The sequence below is a fragment of the Microcaecilia unicolor genome, chromosome 12 (genome assembly GCF_901765095.1).
Source record: "Microcaecilia unicolor chromosome 12, aMicUni1.1, whole genome shotgun sequence".
NCBI classification, from domain to species: domain Eukaryota; kingdom Metazoa; phylum Chordata; class Amphibia; order Gymnophiona; family Siphonopidae; genus Microcaecilia; species Microcaecilia unicolor.
Window position 1 is genome coordinate 24,146,593 of NC_044042.1, and position 19,233 is coordinate 24,165,825.

A 19,233-nucleotide genomic window follows, 5' to 3' on the forward strand; every position below is an offset into this window, starting at 1 on the left:
TGTCTCGTTTAGAATTGTTAGCACTGAATTTTTACAGCCTGAGATGTCATTTATTGAACCAGTATAAGAATTATCCAGAGATGTTATACCTGAGCTTCTGAGACAACTCCAGTCCGTCCTTCAGATGTGGACTCTGTTTGGGATCATTGTGCCTACTAGAATTCTGTACTTCTTTGTGCATGGAAATGTGGAATTTAATGGCAGATAAGGACAGAAAGGCCCATCCATTCTGAACAATTTACCTACTCGTGCAATATAATAGCCTAGTTGGTCTCTGGCTTACCCCTCCCAACTTTCCACCACTAGGAATCCACTGTGTTTATCCCAAGCTTTATTGAATTACTAGGAAAAAATGCCCGTTTCTGAGGGCAATGAAACGGGCGCTAGCAAGGGGCCCCCTCCCTCCGTCCCTCCGAGCTACTTGCCTTGTTAGTTCGGCCGTTTCTGAGGGCAATGAAACGGGCGCTAGCAAGGGGCCCCCTCCCTCCGTCCCTCCGAGCTACTTGCCTTGTTAGTTCGCTGTGGCGTTTCGGTTTCGGGCCTCGAGTGTCATAGCTCCGCCCTCGACGTCATGACGTTTTGACGCGAGGGCGGTGCAGACACTCCAGGGCACACTGGATATCTCGGGCGCCTCTACTTCCGTGGAGGCTTCAGAACGTTGGGATTGCCTTTTATATAGAGAGATGTTACTATCCATCTCTAAAACATCCACCAAACATCCACTGAAGATCCCATCTAATGCTTATGCTGGTCCAAAACATTTGACCACATTAAAAGTGAATCCTTGTTATATTGGGTCTACAGAGCAAAAGTGGGGGTCTAAACCTTGACCACATTATAAGCAATCCCGCGTTATATCGAGCCACATTGGGCCAGATTCTATATATGGCACTTGAAAAATCCACGCGGAACAGATTTACATCTAAGTATATTCCATACTGGGTGCCTAGAACTACGCTTAGTTGATATCCCAGTGCCTAGAACTATATGCATCCATTAACGCCAAGGAAAATGTGGCGTAAATATCAGTGCATAGATTTAGGCAGAGGGGCATATTCTAGAACAGTGCTCATAAATTTTGGAATGCCCACGAAACTCCCATTTCCCAGCCCATGACCACACCCCTTTTTGGCTGCACGCATTCGAATTTAGGCACTCTGCGTTACAGAATACGCGTATCCTCCTGTTTACTAAGTCACAGTAATAGCTGCCACGCAACAATGCCGACACAGCCCATTCAAAGTGAATGGGCTGTGTCGGTATTAGTGCACGGAAGCTGTTAGCGCAGCTTCATAAACAGGGAGGTTAGCAAGTTAGGTGCATAAATTCAAATTATTGCCAACTAATGCTCATTATACAAAACAACCCACGCATCCAACTTCTCCTACATAAGCGCACAACTATGGAACGGACTCCCAACTACAGTGAGAACAAACCAATACCACTTCAACTTTAGAAAATCACTCAAGACTCGCCTATTCAAAAAAGCATATCCCAACGATCCAACATAAAATCACAGCACCCAGCAACATATCAGAACCGATGATCGTACTGGACAATTTATAATCTTCACCTCTTTTGACCCTGCTACCTGACCCAACCTACCTCATATGATCACAATATCACACTGTATCTGTTATTAACCGAATTGGCAACAGCCTCTACGGTACTATGCAAGCCACATTGAGCCTGCAAATAGGTGGGAAAATGTGGGGTACAAATGTAACAAATAAATAAAATAAATAAATTATTGCTTGTTAAGTGCCGTTATTAATGTTGATTAGTTTGCTAAGTTAATCAAGTTACACACATTGTTATAAAATACACTTAGAGTTCAGCACAGATCACTAGGCAAGATATATAGAATCAGAGGGATTATATGGGGTCTACAGTATAATTTTCAATGTTGCTCCTTAGTCTACCTCTTTGAGCTTTATCACAAGACCTTTTGCTTCTGAACCCAGTCCTTGGGACACACACATTCAGTCTTGTTTTTAGAATACCCACACTGAATATGCATGAGATCAATTTGCATACAATGGAGGCAATACCTGCAATCTGTCTTATACAGATCCATTGGGCATATCCAAAAACCCAAACTGTCTGGGTGTACCCCGAAGACTGGGTTGAGACCTACTCTTCTAGAGAAAGGTTTGCCTCTTATGCATTACTTGTATCTCGCTCATATTCACTTTTCCTGTTCTGCCTTCTTGGGTACACACATTTCAGTCATTAAGCCTCATATTTCATGGCTGTTGAGCAGACCCTGCACTAGTTTGGTAGGTTTTTCCAGATTGCCTCTGTAGTAACAGCTGTTACCGAGTTCTACAGTCTTCACATTTTCCATATCCTTCTGGAGAAATGGCCTCCAGAATTCTGTTAGGGCATCACGTATAGTAAGTTGGGCTTCTATGGTTCTAATGAACCTCAACTGGATATGAAGGAACAATACAGTCTAAAAGGATTTTGTGTACTAGCAGGAGAACACGTATTTCTCCCTAATTCACTTCCTAGCGCCCCAATTTCTTGGAAAGCTATCTTTTTCTTCAAGCATATGGGTCGATGGAATAATGAAGATTTTATTTTAGTTTACTGTTTCAAGTTTTGATTATCATAGGTTCAGCAAAAACAGTAGGGTTTCCGTACATTGGTTGCTGATTTATATTAAAGCCATCTACGGTGAAGCCCCAGCATATATGGACACCCTAATCAACTTGCCACCTAGGAACTCTCACAGATCAGCTCGTTCGTACCTAAATCTCCATTACCCAGTATATAGTGGCGTCAAGCACAAGACCACCTATGCATCCACCTTCTCCTATATTAGCGCTCATTTGTGGAATGGTCTACCTAAATTGGTGAAACTTACTCCTGATCACCCGACCTTCAAAAAACGCCTCAAGACCTTTTTATTTGGAAAAGCTTATGCTCAAATCCCGCCTAGCATCTCTTACTTCTGAACTGTCTCTGTCAAGGCGTCATATTGATCACCACTACTCTTTCTCTTTTTCCCTTCTTTGCTTCTACCCTTTCTCGCTTACGCTTCTAAGAAATTGATTGTTTGTTTGCTGACTTGATGTTTTACAGACTGTTGTAAGCCACATTGAGCCTGCCCGTGGGTGGGAAATTGTGGGATATAAATGCTATAAATAAATAAATAGGTTCAGCAAAAACAGCAGGGTTCCCGTGCACTGGTTGCTGATTTATATTAAAGCATTCTTAAACTTTTCTTATTCACAGCAACTGCAAAATGCAGAGATTTGAAATACAAGAGACAGTGACTCCTGATGCAGGCAATCTTTGCCAAAACACGGTCCATGTTGACCCTGCATGTATTTTAACCGAGTCTACATAGAATTGGAAAAGGTGCAGCGAAGGGCGACTAAAATGATAGCGGGGATGGGACGACTTCCCTATGAAGAAAGACTAAGGAGGCTAGGGCTATTCAGCTTGGAGAAGAGACGGCTGAGGGGAGACATGATAGAGGTATATAAAATAATGAGTGGAGTGGAACAGGTGGATGTGAAGCGTCTGTTCACGCTTTCCAAAAATACTAGGACTAGGGGGCATGCGATGAAACTACAGTGTAGTAAATTTAAAACAAATCAGAGAAAATTTTTCTTCACCCAACGCGTAATTAAACTCTGGAATTCGTTGCCGGAGAAAGTGGTGAAGGCAGTTAGCTTAGCAGAGTTTAAAAAGGGGTTGGACGGTTTCCTAAAGGACAAGTCCATAAACCGCTACTAAACGGACTTGGAAAACTCCAAAATTCCAGGAATAACATGTATAGAATGTTTGTACGTTTGGGAAGCTTGCCAGGTGCCCTTGGCCTGGATTGGCCGCTGTCGTGGACAGGATGCTGGGCTTGATGGACCCTTGGTCTTTTCCCAGTATGGCATTACTTATGTACTTATGTACTTATGTACATGTGATTTGCCTAATAAATTTGCTGCAGTCAGCCTCTGGACTTCTGCCTCATTGGTTCGCCTACTTCCCATCCCTACTGTTTTTGCTGAACCTTTGTCTGTTTCGTAGGGAATTTTCCCTTTTTCTGGTGTGTGTGGTTTTGTTATGATGCTTTTATTAATTGTGATGCTATTATTTTATTTTTTTAATATGTTGTCCATTTTTGTAAGTTTTTATTCTGTTGTGTATGTATTTTGTTCTCCGCTTATAATTTTTAAGATAACGTGGAACACAACTAAATTATGATGACGATGATTATCTCTTTTTCCTTTCCATTAGGTACCTCTATGTCTTTCATTCCTCTTAAGTTCACCTCCAACTGCCCTCAAAAGCTTCTTTCTGTTCCCTGTTCTCCCAAACAGGTTTCTTCTCCCTCGCTAGGGTCCTCTTCATCTATTTCTCCCGTCCTATCTCTCCCCTCTACCATCTCCCTGTAGAGTGATGTGCTCAATTATTGATTTTGCTAGATTCAGAATTAAATATAAAAATTGTTGATTGGAACTGACCAGTGGAACTAAGCTATGATGAGAGACAAATATGGCACCCCTCCTCCACTTAATGATCAATTCGGACATTCACACCATCGTCCAGCAACTACCCCCGATTAGTAAGGGTGCCGCCCCATGGATTACTATTTTTGAGAGAATTGCCAGACATTGTCACCTTTAGATTGTAAGCTCTCTTGAGCAGGGACTGTCCTTCCCCATGTTTAAACTTGTACAGCGCTGCGTAACCCTGGCAGCGCTATAGAAATGCTAAGTAGTAGTAGTAGTAGTAGTTTGGACTAAAGAAATGTTAAGTGGTCAACCACTGCCTAGCAAAAAGGCAAGACTAGTACATAAGAGTCAATGGAAGCTGTTAAAAACTGAAACTGTGAGGCAAAACAATTCACACAGGAAAAAGGACTTGGGTTGTATAAAATAATTACCAGCATCCCCCCAAGAACTGTTTCCAGACAGTAGTCCTTAGCTCTCTGCATGTTGACAGTAAACAAAAAGTCTGGATATTACTAAGGATAGACCATCTATTCTTAAGTTCCCAAACACTAGCTCCCAAGTACTGGGCAGAATCTTATCAAACACCACTAATCTTTGATGTGATGTTCTGAACATTTCTAGATGTGTTACTGGTCTGCCAGGATCCCCAGACTAATTTTTTTTCTGTTTCTCTTTCTCATTGGCTGTCTTCATCAACACAGAGGGCAAGATCCTCTCCATTCTCACCTCCATCCACTCTGAAAATACAAAACATAGCAGAATGAAAGCCAAGAAAGGAAATAAAAAAGAGGAAAGTGACGTGAGAAAAGATGCAAAACAGAACGATGAAATTAATGAGACCACTGATAAATAGAACCCTTAGACCAGTGGACCCCAACCTTGTACTGGAGGCACACATAAACCAGTCCAGTTATGAACATATCTGAAATGCATGTGCATGGATTAAATTTGCATAAATGAATCTTCAGTATATGCATGGCCGCCAAGAGGGGGGACAGGGGGGACAAAATTCCCCTGGCCCGGGCCTCCGGGGGGGCCTCCAGGGGGGCCCAGCGCCACCACAGTCTGGCCCGCCTGCTGTCGCTCCCTGGCATTGAATTTAAGTGCCTCACCTTCAAAAGCACAGCAAGCAGCGGCAGACCACTCCTTCCTTCCGTGTCCCGCCCTCGCCTGACATAACTTCCGCGAGGGTAGAAGGAAGGAGTGGTTTGCCACTGCTTGCTGTGCTTTAGAAGGTGAGGCGCTTAAGGTCAGTGCAGAGGGCCCGGGGGTGGAGAGAGGGCCCGGTGGCGGGTGGAGGGGGGCCCCGGCAGCGGCCTTGTCCCGGGCCTGGCCCAGTCTCTCGGCGGCCCTGAGTATATGCAGATCTGTTTCATGCCCACCAGATCAGTTAGGTGCAGAAAACACTATGGAGCCCTTTTACTAAGCTGCGGTAGGCTCTACACGCATGCAGTGTGTGCCCAAATGAGACTACCACCAGGCCAGCACGCCCTCCTGGTGGTAATTTCAGATTTGGCGTGCACCCACATAATGCATGCATGAATTATTTATTTCCTCCTACATGCACCGGTTCTGGTGGTAATTGGCATTTGGCGCAGGCCGACCGGTCGCCCCGCATGTAGCTCGTGAGCCTTTACCGTTAGATCAATGGGTGGCGTTAAGGGCTCAGACAGGTTTTGGGAGCGTGCTGGTTTCATTTTTACTGCGGGCCCTTTTCCCGTCCCATTAAAAAAAAAAGCCCTTTTTGTAGATGTGGTAAAAATTAGCCCGACGCACACCCAGTACACGCGCCTACACTACTGCAGGCCACTTTCTACCGCTGCTTTGTAAATGGGCCCCTATCACAGAGGTCCTTTTACTCAGGTGCACTAAATGATAAGACACCCATAGTCATATAATGGGCATCTTATTATTTAGGGCATGCTAATCATTAGCGCACCTGAGTGAAAGGACCCCTTCAACTGGTAACAGTAACACCATCCATACTGCCTCCCCAAAAGTCTGAATAAATATTACATGGCATGGTGCAATTCCCAGGTTATTGTATGGCTAGCAAACCATGAGCTAGAAATATGAAGAAAATGAAATCTTTTTTAAAAAATTGTTTGGGTGTTTTTTAAACCAGGCACAGGTCACCATTCCTTTAAGATTTCTAGGATAACTATACAGCCGAGCTAGGGAGGCAACTTCAGACTATCCAGCCCGGCACTGTACTGTACTGGTACCATCTGCAGACTTCCCAGTGGTGACTCACAGCATCTGCCCACTTTAGAAATATCTTTCAACTCCCACTCACAAGGGCACAGCTTCCCCACAGAACTGGAAACGGCTGCTGGACGGCTCATCTTCCAAAGAAGCCAATAAATAAATACAGTCCTTAGCAGTAATGAAAAATCGACTGCTCTTAACATATCTATAAGACAAGCTGAATATTTACCACACCCTTGGCAAGTTTGTGAATGGTTTCCATTTGGGTTATTAAACTCTGCTGCCGCCTCCGTCCTGCCTCCGAGCTACAGCGCCAGCTCTGATTGGCTGCTGCCGCTGCTCATCAGCTAAATGGACTGGGACTTAGCCTGGCCATGGAATGCAAGTGGGACTGGGAAACAGCAGAAAGCTGAGCAAACGAAGTCAGGCATGTAAGAACAAATCCCCGGCAGTGGAGGAGAGAGCACACATTGCAAGCACACACACCCTGCTGTCAGAGAGGCAGAGAGAGAGACAGTCATTGCAATGATCCTTCTCTGCTTAAGTATTAAAGGTCAGAGAGCCCACGCACTGGGGAACAAGGCAAGCTATCTAGGGAAGAGTTTCAGCTCTTGCAAAAGAAGTTGAGCTGAGGAAAAAAAAGGGAGGGGATCCCAGCCTTGGAGAACAGCTGGATCCAGTCAGCGGCAGGGAGGGAGCTGACAGTGGAAATAAGACTCCTCCGGTGGACAGAATAACAACCACAAATGAGGATCCGGGAGGGGGCTGAGAAATGAAGGAGAGAAGCTGAAAGAAAAAGTAACACAAGAGGAAAAGAAAAAGAGCTGAAGAGACACAGAAAGAAAGAGGGACATACAGAGAAGTTGGGAGGAAGGAAGAGGAGCAGAGACTATAGAAGGAGAGGGTTGGAAAACCAAGGAATAACAAGCTGAGATACAAAGAAGGAGAGAGTAGACTGTGATTGTGAAATTAGGACATTAATGGAAGGAATAATATTTGTCTGCTAGTGAGAAGCTCTGAGACTCCAGGACTGAGAAGAATCAGACTGAGGAGATAAGAGAGCAAGGAAGGGCTATGACTACCGAGAAAGTGTTGAAGGAAGGCTTGCTGGAGAAACGAAGTGGTGGCCTCCTGCAGCTCTGGAAGAAGAAGCGCTGCCAGCTGACCGAGAAAGGACTCAAGTTGTTTGATGTGAAGGGCTCTGGCTCCCGCTGCAAGGAACTGGGATTCTCCCACATGAAGGCCGTGGAGTGTGTGGAGTGGAAAGAACGCTACGTCTACTTCACCGTGGTCACCGAGGACAAGGGCGAGATCGACTTCCGCTGTTCACAAGAGGACCCTGGCTGGAATGCTGAGATCACTTTGGGCCTGGTGAAGTTTAAGAACCAAAAGGCAATTCAGGAGGTGCGAGCCAGGCAGAGCCTCAGAGCAGGTGCCCTGGTGACTTAAGGAGGTCTTCTTCCCTGTCCCCTCTGCTCTGGAGGGGGGAGGCTAATAAAAGGTGAGTAAGGGCTAGGGGCCTTGAATAATATGTACTTATTGCATCTCTGGCAGCACTCTTCAGACATCTCATGGCTCAGCCTGCCATTTTGAAATTGGTGGCATTCTACTGAAAGGCACTGTGTCTGTGAGAAATGCCCCATGTGATGTGCCATTCAGCACCTGGGGATGTTCAGCCAATCAGTCTAGCCTGTTTCACAGGCTCCTCCCTCCGCCTTGGCCAAGTAGAATGCTGATGATGGAAATAACCTTAATCCCCTCCGATATTCAAAACTGTTTAACCAGCCAGGAACAGCTCCTGGCCAGTTAAGTAGCATTTAAGATATGCAGCAGGAGATAATCGGTTATCAAACACTGAATATCCTGGTTTGTGGCTATGTCGTGCGACATAGCCTGTTAGGCATGGATATTCAGTGCCAAACCGGTTATGCTGAGTGGTCAAAATAGGCATCTTAAATAATAGGCCTATCTTCGACCACTAAACTGTTAACCGGTTAGCGCCGAATATCGGCATAGCTGGCTAACTTTTTAGCGGCCAAAATAAACCGGCTATTCAATCACAGAGCGCACGCTATATTATAAATAGTAGATGCAGAGATGCCAAGTTACTCAGTTTCAGGTTGCAGACTTTTTGGCCAATCCTGATTTTACATCCCAAAGCAGGGTGGGATTTGTAGTGCGTGATCCTGTTCATTGAATCAATGCTTCAGGTCTTATTGAAAATGAAACAATTTATAAACCAAACACAACAGCTTGAACTGGATGCATGTTGCTATAGGCAGCCAATGTAAATGAAAAAGCACAGGAGTGTTATGATCTTATCTTTTAGGCCAAGTTATTAAACATGCAGGCCGTATTTTTTTCTGCCGTCATCTACTATGTTACTGTGCCGAGATTGGGAGGCGGGGCTGGTGTTTGGTTGGTGGGGCTAGTTCTGGGCAAGACTTCTACGGTCTGTGTCCTGAAAATGGCAGATACAAATCAAAATAAGGTATACACAAGAAGTAGCACATATGAGTTCATCTTGTTGGGCAGACTAGATGGACTGTGCAGGTCTTTTTCTGCCGTCATCTACTATGTTATGTTACTATTTTGCACCAGTTACAAGTGTTGGAGGCTTGATTTACTCAATCCAATCAAAAGATTTTGACATTATGTTCGAATAATGATTTGACACTAAGATGTTTTATTGTGTACTGTCAAATCGTCGGACGCAACGAAGGTGACCAAAGAGTCAGAACTAGATGATGTTCGACTTATAAACAGTTTATTAAAACATCCAATGACTCGACACGGGCAAGTTCATGACAGCTTGTTGTCTAGAGATACCTTTAGTCGTACAAGATGCTTTATTATTCGTTGTTTTATTTGAAGAGCTAGTGAGTTTTTGAAACAGCCAGACAGAAGACTCCTGAGAGGTCTTTGCAGCCAAAACATGGCCCGTGTCGAGTCATTGGATGTTTTAATAAACTGTTTGTATTTTGGACATAATTTGTTCTGACTGTTTGGTTGCCTTCACGGTGTCTGACAATTTATGAGTTTGTGAGGGTTTCTGTTCTTCTGTGCCATAATATATACTGTTGTTCAATTTTTTATGTTGATATTAGCTGTTCCCTATGTTCAGATTGATCTTGGGTGGATTTCATCAAAAAGGCGTAAATAAATCCTATTAATAATAAATAATGCACCAGGATGGGGTGAGAAATCTGGGACTGTCCCAAAATGTCCAGCCTGGAACTAGGTAACGTGGCTTCTCTGTAGATAAAAAGATGAAAATTTTAGAATACAGATAAATGAAAACCTACCTTTCCATGCTTTCAACCATTCACAAACTGAACAGTCTAGCACAGATGAAAGATAAGCGTTCGGAAGTTCAGGTGAGGAGCTATGAAAGATAGTGTGATTTACAGCAATGCTTTTTGCTCACAAAAGCAATCTCACACCCGCCCCACCAGAGACAGGAAGAATAGATAACTCAAGGCTGAATGCTTTCTGTTCTCCCATCCTTACCTGCAAAAATCTGAGAGGAGGTGTCCTGGTGCTGAGAAGTGCAATCTTATTTTTAAAGGAGGCTCACAAAACAGAATGTTTTTAGTCAAAAATCTGCAAAATCAATTCACACAATTTCTTTTGAGGAAAAGATTCAGTGAAGGTACAATGAACAACGAGGTGGCGGGAACCAGATGCCCATTTGTAGTGGGGATTTTTCTGGGGAGGGACCGGAGTTTCAAATTGCTGGATCTCTGTCAGGTTTCAGTGGTATTGCATCAGACTTTTCCCCAAGAACCACAGAAGAAAACTCTACAGAGCTGCACATTCTCACCCTGTAGTTCAAACAAGGTGACAGCATGCTGGAGTTTTTCAATGAAAGCTTTAGCATAAAGTAGCAGCAGTAACCAGGTACTGGCTAGCACTGAGACTTTTTTTTTTTTTTTAAAACATAATTTCAGCTGCTTTGTGCAAGTATACGTGAGGTAACTTGTAACTCTCTTGCTATCATGTCTGCAGCCTAGGGTCACAGGAGAACATAAAGAATTTCAATAATAATGGCTGGCCAATGTTATTCTTGTTGATATGTGATGAGCATTAACGCATTGCAGAGGACTTGGGAAGGGTAACTCTTTCAACTGTCTGTTTAGCCCATGCTTGCATCAATCTTTCCATGGCCTGAAACTACTCCTTCACTGATTCATCATCTTTATTTATTTTAGCTGATGTAATCCCTGTGGTGGTTTTTTTTCAGGGATTTTTGCATCAGAAACATGATGTTTTGGGGATTTTTCTTTTTCTTCTTTTCAAATGAGCTTATCAGTGAGTCTGAGCGACCTTGGTTGGAGAGAGCTGTGCTCCCTAGTGCCCAAGCCTTTATTTAGGCTGTAAATCTCATGAACAATTTTCTTTTAGAATACTTAAACTGCTGGCATGGGGAACATTCTGATCCAATGTCCAGGCCTACAAGTCATGCACTCTGCATCCTTGTGCTATCCCCTGAACTGTCCAGGCCCCGTATTCAGCCAGCAGTGATTAGCGTTTTACTGACCGCTGCTGGCATCGCCCTTAGAAATTCAATGGCAGGTCACGTCTGAGCACCAGCATTGAATTTCCAGGTATACAGGGCCGGCGAAAGCATAGCTGCGATATTCAGCACTTAACTGGCTATGAAGAACCACGTAAAGGTAGGACCGACTTGTATGCCGTCCTATGTATGCAGTTGTCTTAGCCGATTAAATTCTGAATATTGGCATTTAACCAGCCAAGTTCTGACTCCACCCCCTCGGAACACCCTCAAAATAGCCGGTTTCAGCTTGGGCGCTAACTGGACGGTTAATTGCTGTTGAATATGCCTGATTAGCCCCGGACAGGCTAGGGGTCTCTCCTGGCCATCTGAATCATTAAAAAATATCAGGCCCTCCAGTTCTAGATAGGACAAACTCGTCTACTCAGCAGGGCCGGTCCTAGGGTCTCTGGTGCCCCCCTGCATCTCCTTTCTCTCTTCTCCCACCCTGCCCCTGTCCAGCGATTCTGTAATTTACCTCCGTTCCAGCAGCCGCGTCATTTGAAAGCCCTGCCCCGTCTCTAGCCTTCCCTCCCTTCGTGAGTTCGTTCTGCAGTCCCGCCCGTGAGGAAATGACGTCAGAAGGCGGGACTGCGGAACGAACTCACGAAGGGAGGGAAGGCTAGAGACGGGGCAGGGCTTTCAAATGACGCGGCTGCTGGAACGGAGGTAAATGTAAAGATTTAAAGCACCAAGGGCGGCACAGTATGGCGGCGCAGTGCCGCAGCGGCGCCCTTGAAGGCAGGCGCCCCCCCCCTGCGGCACTTACCCCGCTTACCGGGTTTGACCGGCCCTGCTACTCAGTGCTGAAGGTGGCAGATTCTGTATCCATGTCCCGTCCATCATTGTGCTCTTCACCTCCATAACAACCCTGGTCAAAATCTAGATACTGGTGTAACACTACGCATTTTTGATGCAGGCTGGTGGTTTGGGTTGCAGCATGATAACTCTGTTGCGTTTTGACACACATTACCATTCCCCAGTCCATCCTAAGTTAAGCCCTTCCTTTGCTTCTCTCTTCACTAATGAACGGCTTCTTTCCTTACCAGATTATCGTAACGCTGCTGACAATGGCCTGCCATAGTTGCTTTGAACAGGACAAAGGACTCAAACTCTGACGGTTGTGACTGGAAAAGACCCTGGTTCCATACATCCAGACCAAGACCAGTCCAATACGAAGGCTCTGGGTTTGTTTTAATGCTTCCGACATGTCGGTCACCATCCTGAAGGTGCCTTGATTCAGTTTGCAGATTAAACCGAGAAAACCAACCCTTGGCGCAGTCAATACTTCTGCAAGATTTTGGAGGGAGGGGAGGTGACGGAGTACGCTTTTGTTAAAACCTATGAACCCTACTGTGACTATTCACAAAGTGTTGCTTTTTCATATGCTCTCGGCATGGACACCAACTAACTGAACTGATCCAGCTTCGCTTTGCTGGCAGAGTCAGGATCCAGGATCTAGGTACAAGGTCTTTATCTGGGATGTGTATACAGAGGAAACTGGCTGTCCCAGTGGGATGGCAACTGAAGAAATGCAACATTCTGCCCTCACTTTAAGCCACGAGTGATGCTTGACTTTGGGATACCAGTTTTTCAACCTCGCCGTTGGTGACGACAGTAGCGGTTAAGTCTATTCTGTTCAAGCCCTTGTTGATAAAGGAGGTAAAGCCAGCAACGCGCCCAAAAGAAAATCATGTCCAAGACACAAGGAACAACCAAAGAAGAGCGTCTTAAAAAATGAAGATTCCTATTAGAAACTCCGAGTTCATCCATTCCCACGAGCTTTATATCTGCAATGGACTGCTGCTGTCATAGCGAGGATACCAACTTCCTGACAGTATGAATTTGGATTCTGGCAACTGTACCATTTTAGTTTTTGAGTTTCAGAGGAATCTGACAGATATCGAATCTCTACATTGCTTTCTAGGGCCAACAGAAGAACTTCTGCACTTTTCTGTGCTACAGTACTAAAATGGTCTTCTGCCATATTCAGTCAGTGGTGGTGGGGGGGAAATGCATTTCAGTGTCCCTTTTATTAATCAGGGAGCTGTATTGTTGAATAACTTCGGTCGTACCTGCAGCTTTCAAAACTTACAGGTAATATTGAGCCAGTAACGGTCAGCATTTCTTTTAAATGCTGCTGGCTAATTTAGACAGGGATGTTCAGGGCTGGGACCTATCTGGTAGGTCTTTGGTGATGCCAGGAAGCTCTCCACACTACATAGCTAATTGGGCAAAGGTAAGATTGCCTTTTGTGTAGTCCAATATGCCTGGTTATCTATGCAACACTGGCACTTAATGTCACTGGTGCCCACATAACTCCTGGCTCCTCCAGTACCAGCATTATCTGGCAAATGTTGTGCCAATCACACCAGACTTTGAGTGGCACTGTGCAGTTCATTGCCAATGAAAATCTGGGGATGGCCTGCTCACCACGATTTAACCTCTCCCTCTGGGTTAAATCGTTCTGAATATTGATCCCTTATTTCCTGCCTTGCAGGACCGGGCAGATTTTAGCATCGCATTATAAAAAAAATGTTTCTGTTGGGAGATGCTTGTAGATGCCCTGCTCCTGTATCCAGTTTCTGTATTCCTCAGCCCTGAGCTGCTCAGCTCTCTCCATCCTGCTGTGTGAAAAGGATTTGGGAACCAGAGGTCCAAACCCATGGTTAAATAATTCCCCCTCCCCTTCCCCAGGGTATTCTTCTACTTCTGGTTCTCTTATTAACCTTCACCTCCTTCCGTCAGCCTGCCACACCTAGGTCTGTTACTCTTAGACCAGCTTACATCTGTTCAGTCAGGGTCCAAATAGGGAAATGGGAGTTGATATACCACCTTTCTGTGGTTTTTGCAACTACATTCAAAGCGGTTTACATAGTATATACAGGTACTTATTTGTACCTGGGGCAATGGAGGGTTAAGTGACTTGCCCAGAGTCACAAGGAGCTGCAGTGGGAATTAAACCCATTGCCCCAGGATCAAAGTCCACTGCACTAACCACTGGGCTACTCCTCCTCTCCGAACAGAACCCAGACATCCATGTCCAATCCAATTCATATATTAATGCTCCGCCAACTCCCTATGAAAAAAAGGACAGAACAATAACTAGAAAAACCTATAAGGGCTATTTTGGAATCAAGCCACGAGTCCACTGACCCCAGAGCTGTACAGTAGAAACCAAACTTCAGTACCATGGATGCCAACTCCATGGATGCTGTGGGCGTTTAGACATTCCTAATAGCATGTCTGCCTTCCATACCACCTCTTCAGTCTGTCCTCTCCTTCCATCTACCACAGAGATGACCCAGGAGGCAGATGCGATATTGAAGGTACTGATACTTAAACACCCATGGAGTTGGCATTTATAACAGGAACCAAGCAAAGGGATATTACTTATCCATTGGATGCCCAATACAGTTTTATTTTTCATGTAGTCACTATATTTATTTTATAAACTGGATTTGGTAATGAATAGCCTCATAGAAGCCTGAAATCCCCAGACACACCAGCCAGAGTTTACCCAATGTCACACTTTACAACCTTTAGCTATATATCTGGACACTGTCTTAGCTGACTACGTTCAGCTTTATTTTGGATTGTCCACAATTCATTTCTTTTGGGTTGTAAACTGATGGGGTGACTGTAATTTTGTTTAAGTCTGTGCCATGGAAAATACCAGTCTAGAGCTGTGCATCAAAATCCCCATATTGTCTACCCTCTGTTGACTAATGAGGAGTTCGTTTTCAAGTTTAAGTGCCTACATTTGGGAACTGGGTGCATAAATTGTTCTCCTTCAAAACTGATTAGGGTGAGGAGCTATAAATTTAAGCCCCTACAAAATAGGCTGGGATGGGGGCAGAGTTAGGGAGGAAGATGAAAGCTAGACATTTAGCACCGATTTCAGTCCTATGCACCTATCAAAAGCTCTTGATTATAAGGATTTTTTGTTTGTTTTACGGAGGCTCACTATATGACCAATTGCACAAGCTTGCTGCTGAGTGATTTACAATCCAAACTGTAAGCTATCAGAAAGGGTACAGATTACAGGAACTGCTGAAGGAGAGACAAAGGAAAAGTGAAGCAAAAAGAGGGGTTGGTAGGGCAAAGGAGTAGACAGTGGGGGAAAGGTGGGGGAGAAGAGAATGTTGCTGAAATAGATTAGAGTGAGGAGGGGGGAATTATTCAAAGATCAGCTGACATGGCCAGGTTTTGACCCATTTTTTGAATCTAGGGAAGGATGATTCCAGCTGGATGCCTAAAGGGAGAGAGTTCCAAAGTTACAGGCCCAGATTGCTGAAGATTGTGTCTTTGGAAATGTCAAGATGAAGGCGAGAGGGTGGTGGAAGGCTGAATAGGACATGGTACGTGAAGGAATATAGAGGACGAGAAGGTCAGCCAGGTAACTAGGAGACTGTGGAGCCAGGCCTTTAAGGACCAGGAGAAGCACCTTGAATTTCAGTCCTGCCCACACAAGAAGCCAGTGTTCTGCTATAAGCAGGGGAGAAACATGCTCAGTACAGCAGGCATTATGCAATCGGTTATGAGTAAGTGGTGCTGTCTAACCTCTGGTAGATTTAGGTCCCTGCCATTACTCCTCGTCTATTGACCCTTAGCATACAGATCTTTCTAATAATCTAAAATTTGCTGTGCTATTGCTTTGCATGTTCTTTGGGTGATTCCCATTAAACCTTTGATATTTATAATTGTCTGCTTTACATTGACCAAACCGGCCAACAGTTTCCCTGTTTTATTCTCCCACCTGTGCATTCTAAGTTTTTGATAATGAATAGTCTGGGTGGTTCTTGTGCTAAAAGTTCATCTATTTTTTTTCTCACTTCTACTATTTTCTGTTGAAATGGACAATGTCTACATTAAGGCTGGTGCAGGGTATTAGACATTTCCGCTTCAGCTTTGTGTCTCTCTCAAGTGTTCAATTATCATTCAGGTTCTTAGGAACCCTACCCCCAGTCCTTGACTAATTAAGCTCAATAACATTGATCACCCCAGGATCTATTATTTTCCTCTGACTGCAGCCACTATTTGCTGAGCCCCCCCCCCCCCCCCCCACCAAACAACTGATGCGATGCCCTAGGCAGCCACCTGGTCTGCCAATTGTTTAAGCCAACTGCTGCCTGAGTCTTTTGAGTACATCAACTGTGGGTCTTGGGGAAATGGAGTTTATTGTACATGTTAGTGTTTGCAGAGACATTGTACAAGTAGGAGTCATTTTGTTTTAATCTGCCTGGTTTTCTGGATGAAATCTTATTGTAGTCTAGGTTTCCTTAGTGCCTTGCTAAAATTTACAATCTGATGGGAAACATTGGTTGGTGTATCTGGGCCTTAGCATGACTTTACAGTTCATGGTAAATGAACTAATTATCTGCTCCATCTGGGGTAGGGTGGGCTTTCCTCATAGTATACCCCTAATTTAAAACTTTGGATTTATAATAACCCCTACTCTAGAACTTTTCTCCTTTTAAAACGTACTGCTGCTTGCCCCCCTCCTTATCTTCACATCACTCCCCATCATACAGTCTGCTGTTACAGAACTCTGAAAATGTCGGGCAATCTAGACCCACATCACTCTTTCCTGGGTCTGGCTCCCAATATGTCCTGTGCATAGGTCACATTGATTTCGCATCAAAGTGCCAAGCTTCCTTTTCTCTGTATAAACATCAAGCTTTGCACCCGAACATTTCTCTGTTTCCCATTGAACTAAAGTAATTCAACATATTTAGTAATGCTTTCACACTTAAGAGGCATCTATGCCATTTTAGGATCAGGAAAATCAGGCCACCGAGCCCTTGAATTCCACAGTTATACCCTGGGCCAGATCACACAAGTGCTCCAGGGGTTGGCTATGTGATCTTCAAAGGCTGCAAACCAGTCAGGTTTAGTGGGGGGGGGGGGGGGGGGTGTAAACTATGCAAATTAAACTGGTACTCATGCCAGCAATGCTTGATGAATACACAGGTGTAGGATCATGAAAATGCAGAATGATTTGTGGCTCTTGAAGAAGGGCATTAGCCAGCTCTGTTCTAGAAACTTGCTTGAGCAACCCAATTCACCTCATTCACATTGGATGGGACTAGGGGCTTGAACCCAAGATTAAAAAGCAAAGGAGGAATTCCCTGCAGAAAGGTAATGTGAAATACAGCTTTTAAAAAGCAGCTGGGGTTCATGCTGTCCAGGGATACTAATATTACTCAGTTCCAGGCTAGAGATTTTGGGACAGTCCTGCTTTTAAACATGCATCCCAAAGCAGTGTGGGATTTGTAGTGCCTGATCCTGCCCACTGAAATCAGTGCTGCAACAGATGGAGTGGTCAGAAAGCCAGGAACTGTCCCCAAATCTCCAACCTGGAACTGGGTAACTTGGCATCTCTGGCTGTCTTCATATATTCCCTTGCAGAAAGGGAACCTTCCTTCCCCTCCATCAACCTGTTTTTCTGGCACAGAGTTTCCCAGTCAGTAAGCCATGGCACACTGGTGTGCCTTGAAGTCGCTCTGCTTGATGCACCTGGACCCTGCTTTCAGCATCTTTTAGCAACAAGAGACCAACAGCAGGTCTTAAATATGTAGGAACTCGTTTCCAAGAATCTCTACAGTCGCACATGTGTACCCTTAACAGCTACAACTTGAATTAACATGCAGAGTTCACTTTTTGCAGCATACAACACCTCCTTCTCTCCCCCCCCCCCCCCCCCCCCGCTTCTCCTCTTTTGAGGCTTTTCAGCATCTTTTATTCCAAGCTTCTGGTCATATGAGTTTTTTCTGTGTTTATGCTCCTTCTTAACCATTAGACCTGGTGAAATACTGGTGCCCAAATCCCCAGACTCTGATGTTACCGCCAATGCCTCACCTGGACTAAAGGTTAAGCCTTCTCTCGCTCCCTTTTCCACTGCATTTTTTCTAGCAAAAAAGGTGCCAGGACTCAAATGCCAGGCCATCCTTCAGGGATGGGGTGATCACTGAGGGACCCACCGCACAAGAGCCAGGCCCCCTGCAACCAGTCACAGAATCTATGACAAGGCAGAATTTGTGTGTAGAACCTGAGCTCTTTCATTAAAACTTGGGGACCATGGAAAAGGTGCCGGTACTTAGTACCCCCAAGTACCCCCTCAAAAAAAGCCCTGCCCTTTTCCACCGCGGTCCAGTATACATTACCTTGGTTGCCGGTTGTCAGCAGCGGCAGCAACATTAACAACAGGCAGCCTACGCTTTGTTCCTGCATCTGGAGCAGGGGATGAGTAGAGACACTAGCTAACTTTTGGCTCTGCCTTGGCTCCACCTAGGAGAAATGGTAGACCTGTAGGGTGTTCCAGGGATGGAAGCCATGCAGGATAGGGTGGAGTAAAAAAGGTTGCCATCATTCCTTGAGCCAGCCCTGCTTCCTGCTCTACAGAGGCTGGTCTGTGCACAATATTGTTGTTAATGTAGACATACTTTGGGCTTCAAAAGGTTGGGAAACATGGCGGTCTGGCCTACCCTTCTCAGCACAGCTCTCCAGCAAGATGGGGAATGTCCAGGGTACCAGATTGCCTAGAATCTGGCATACCGCATCTCTCAGCAACTTGAGCTGGAAAGGAGTTGCAGCTGCAGTCAGACCAGCCTTAGGCCAAGGGGAGGAGAGACTGGGAAGGGAAGGGCAGAAAAAGGAGAGAGCCAACCGGTTAGTGTGTGAGCCCCTTTCCACCTAGAAAATAGGTGTCAGTATGTGCTCACATGCTAAAGGGAAAATTATTGGCAAAATAGAAAAATTGGCCATTGCCAGGTAGCACTAACAATGACCTTGGTGCACGGTAAAGACACAGCGTAGACCACTTTTTAGCACTGCTTAGTAAAAGGACCCCTACGTTTAAAAAAAAATATTTCCCCTGTTCTCTAGTACTGAGCATGCATGAGACATTAATGTTACATCTATCTATTACTGATGATTCATAATGTTTACAAGTTCTAGCTCTGTTTTTTTCAGTTACTGGATCTATTTTTTTTTAATTCAGTGATA

The 19,233-nt window shown here is 44.8% G+C and overlaps 1 protein-coding gene across 1 annotated transcript; it reads left to right on the top strand.

The window, feature by feature from the left end:
• The first annotated feature begins 7,172 nt into the window (after positions 1–7,172).
• Positions 7,173–14,090, top strand: PHLDA3 (pleckstrin homology like domain family A member 3). Its single transcript, XM_030220988.1, has 2 exons — positions 7,173–8,172; positions 12,276–14,090. The coding sequence occupies exon 1, from the start codon at positions 7,746–7,748 to the stop codon at positions 8,118–8,120; it is 375 nt and encodes a 124-aa protein (XP_030076848.1). The 5' UTR covers positions 7,173–7,745; the 3' UTR covers positions 8,121–8,172; positions 12,276–14,090.
• The last annotated feature ends 5,143 nt before the right edge of the window (positions 14,091–19,233 follow it).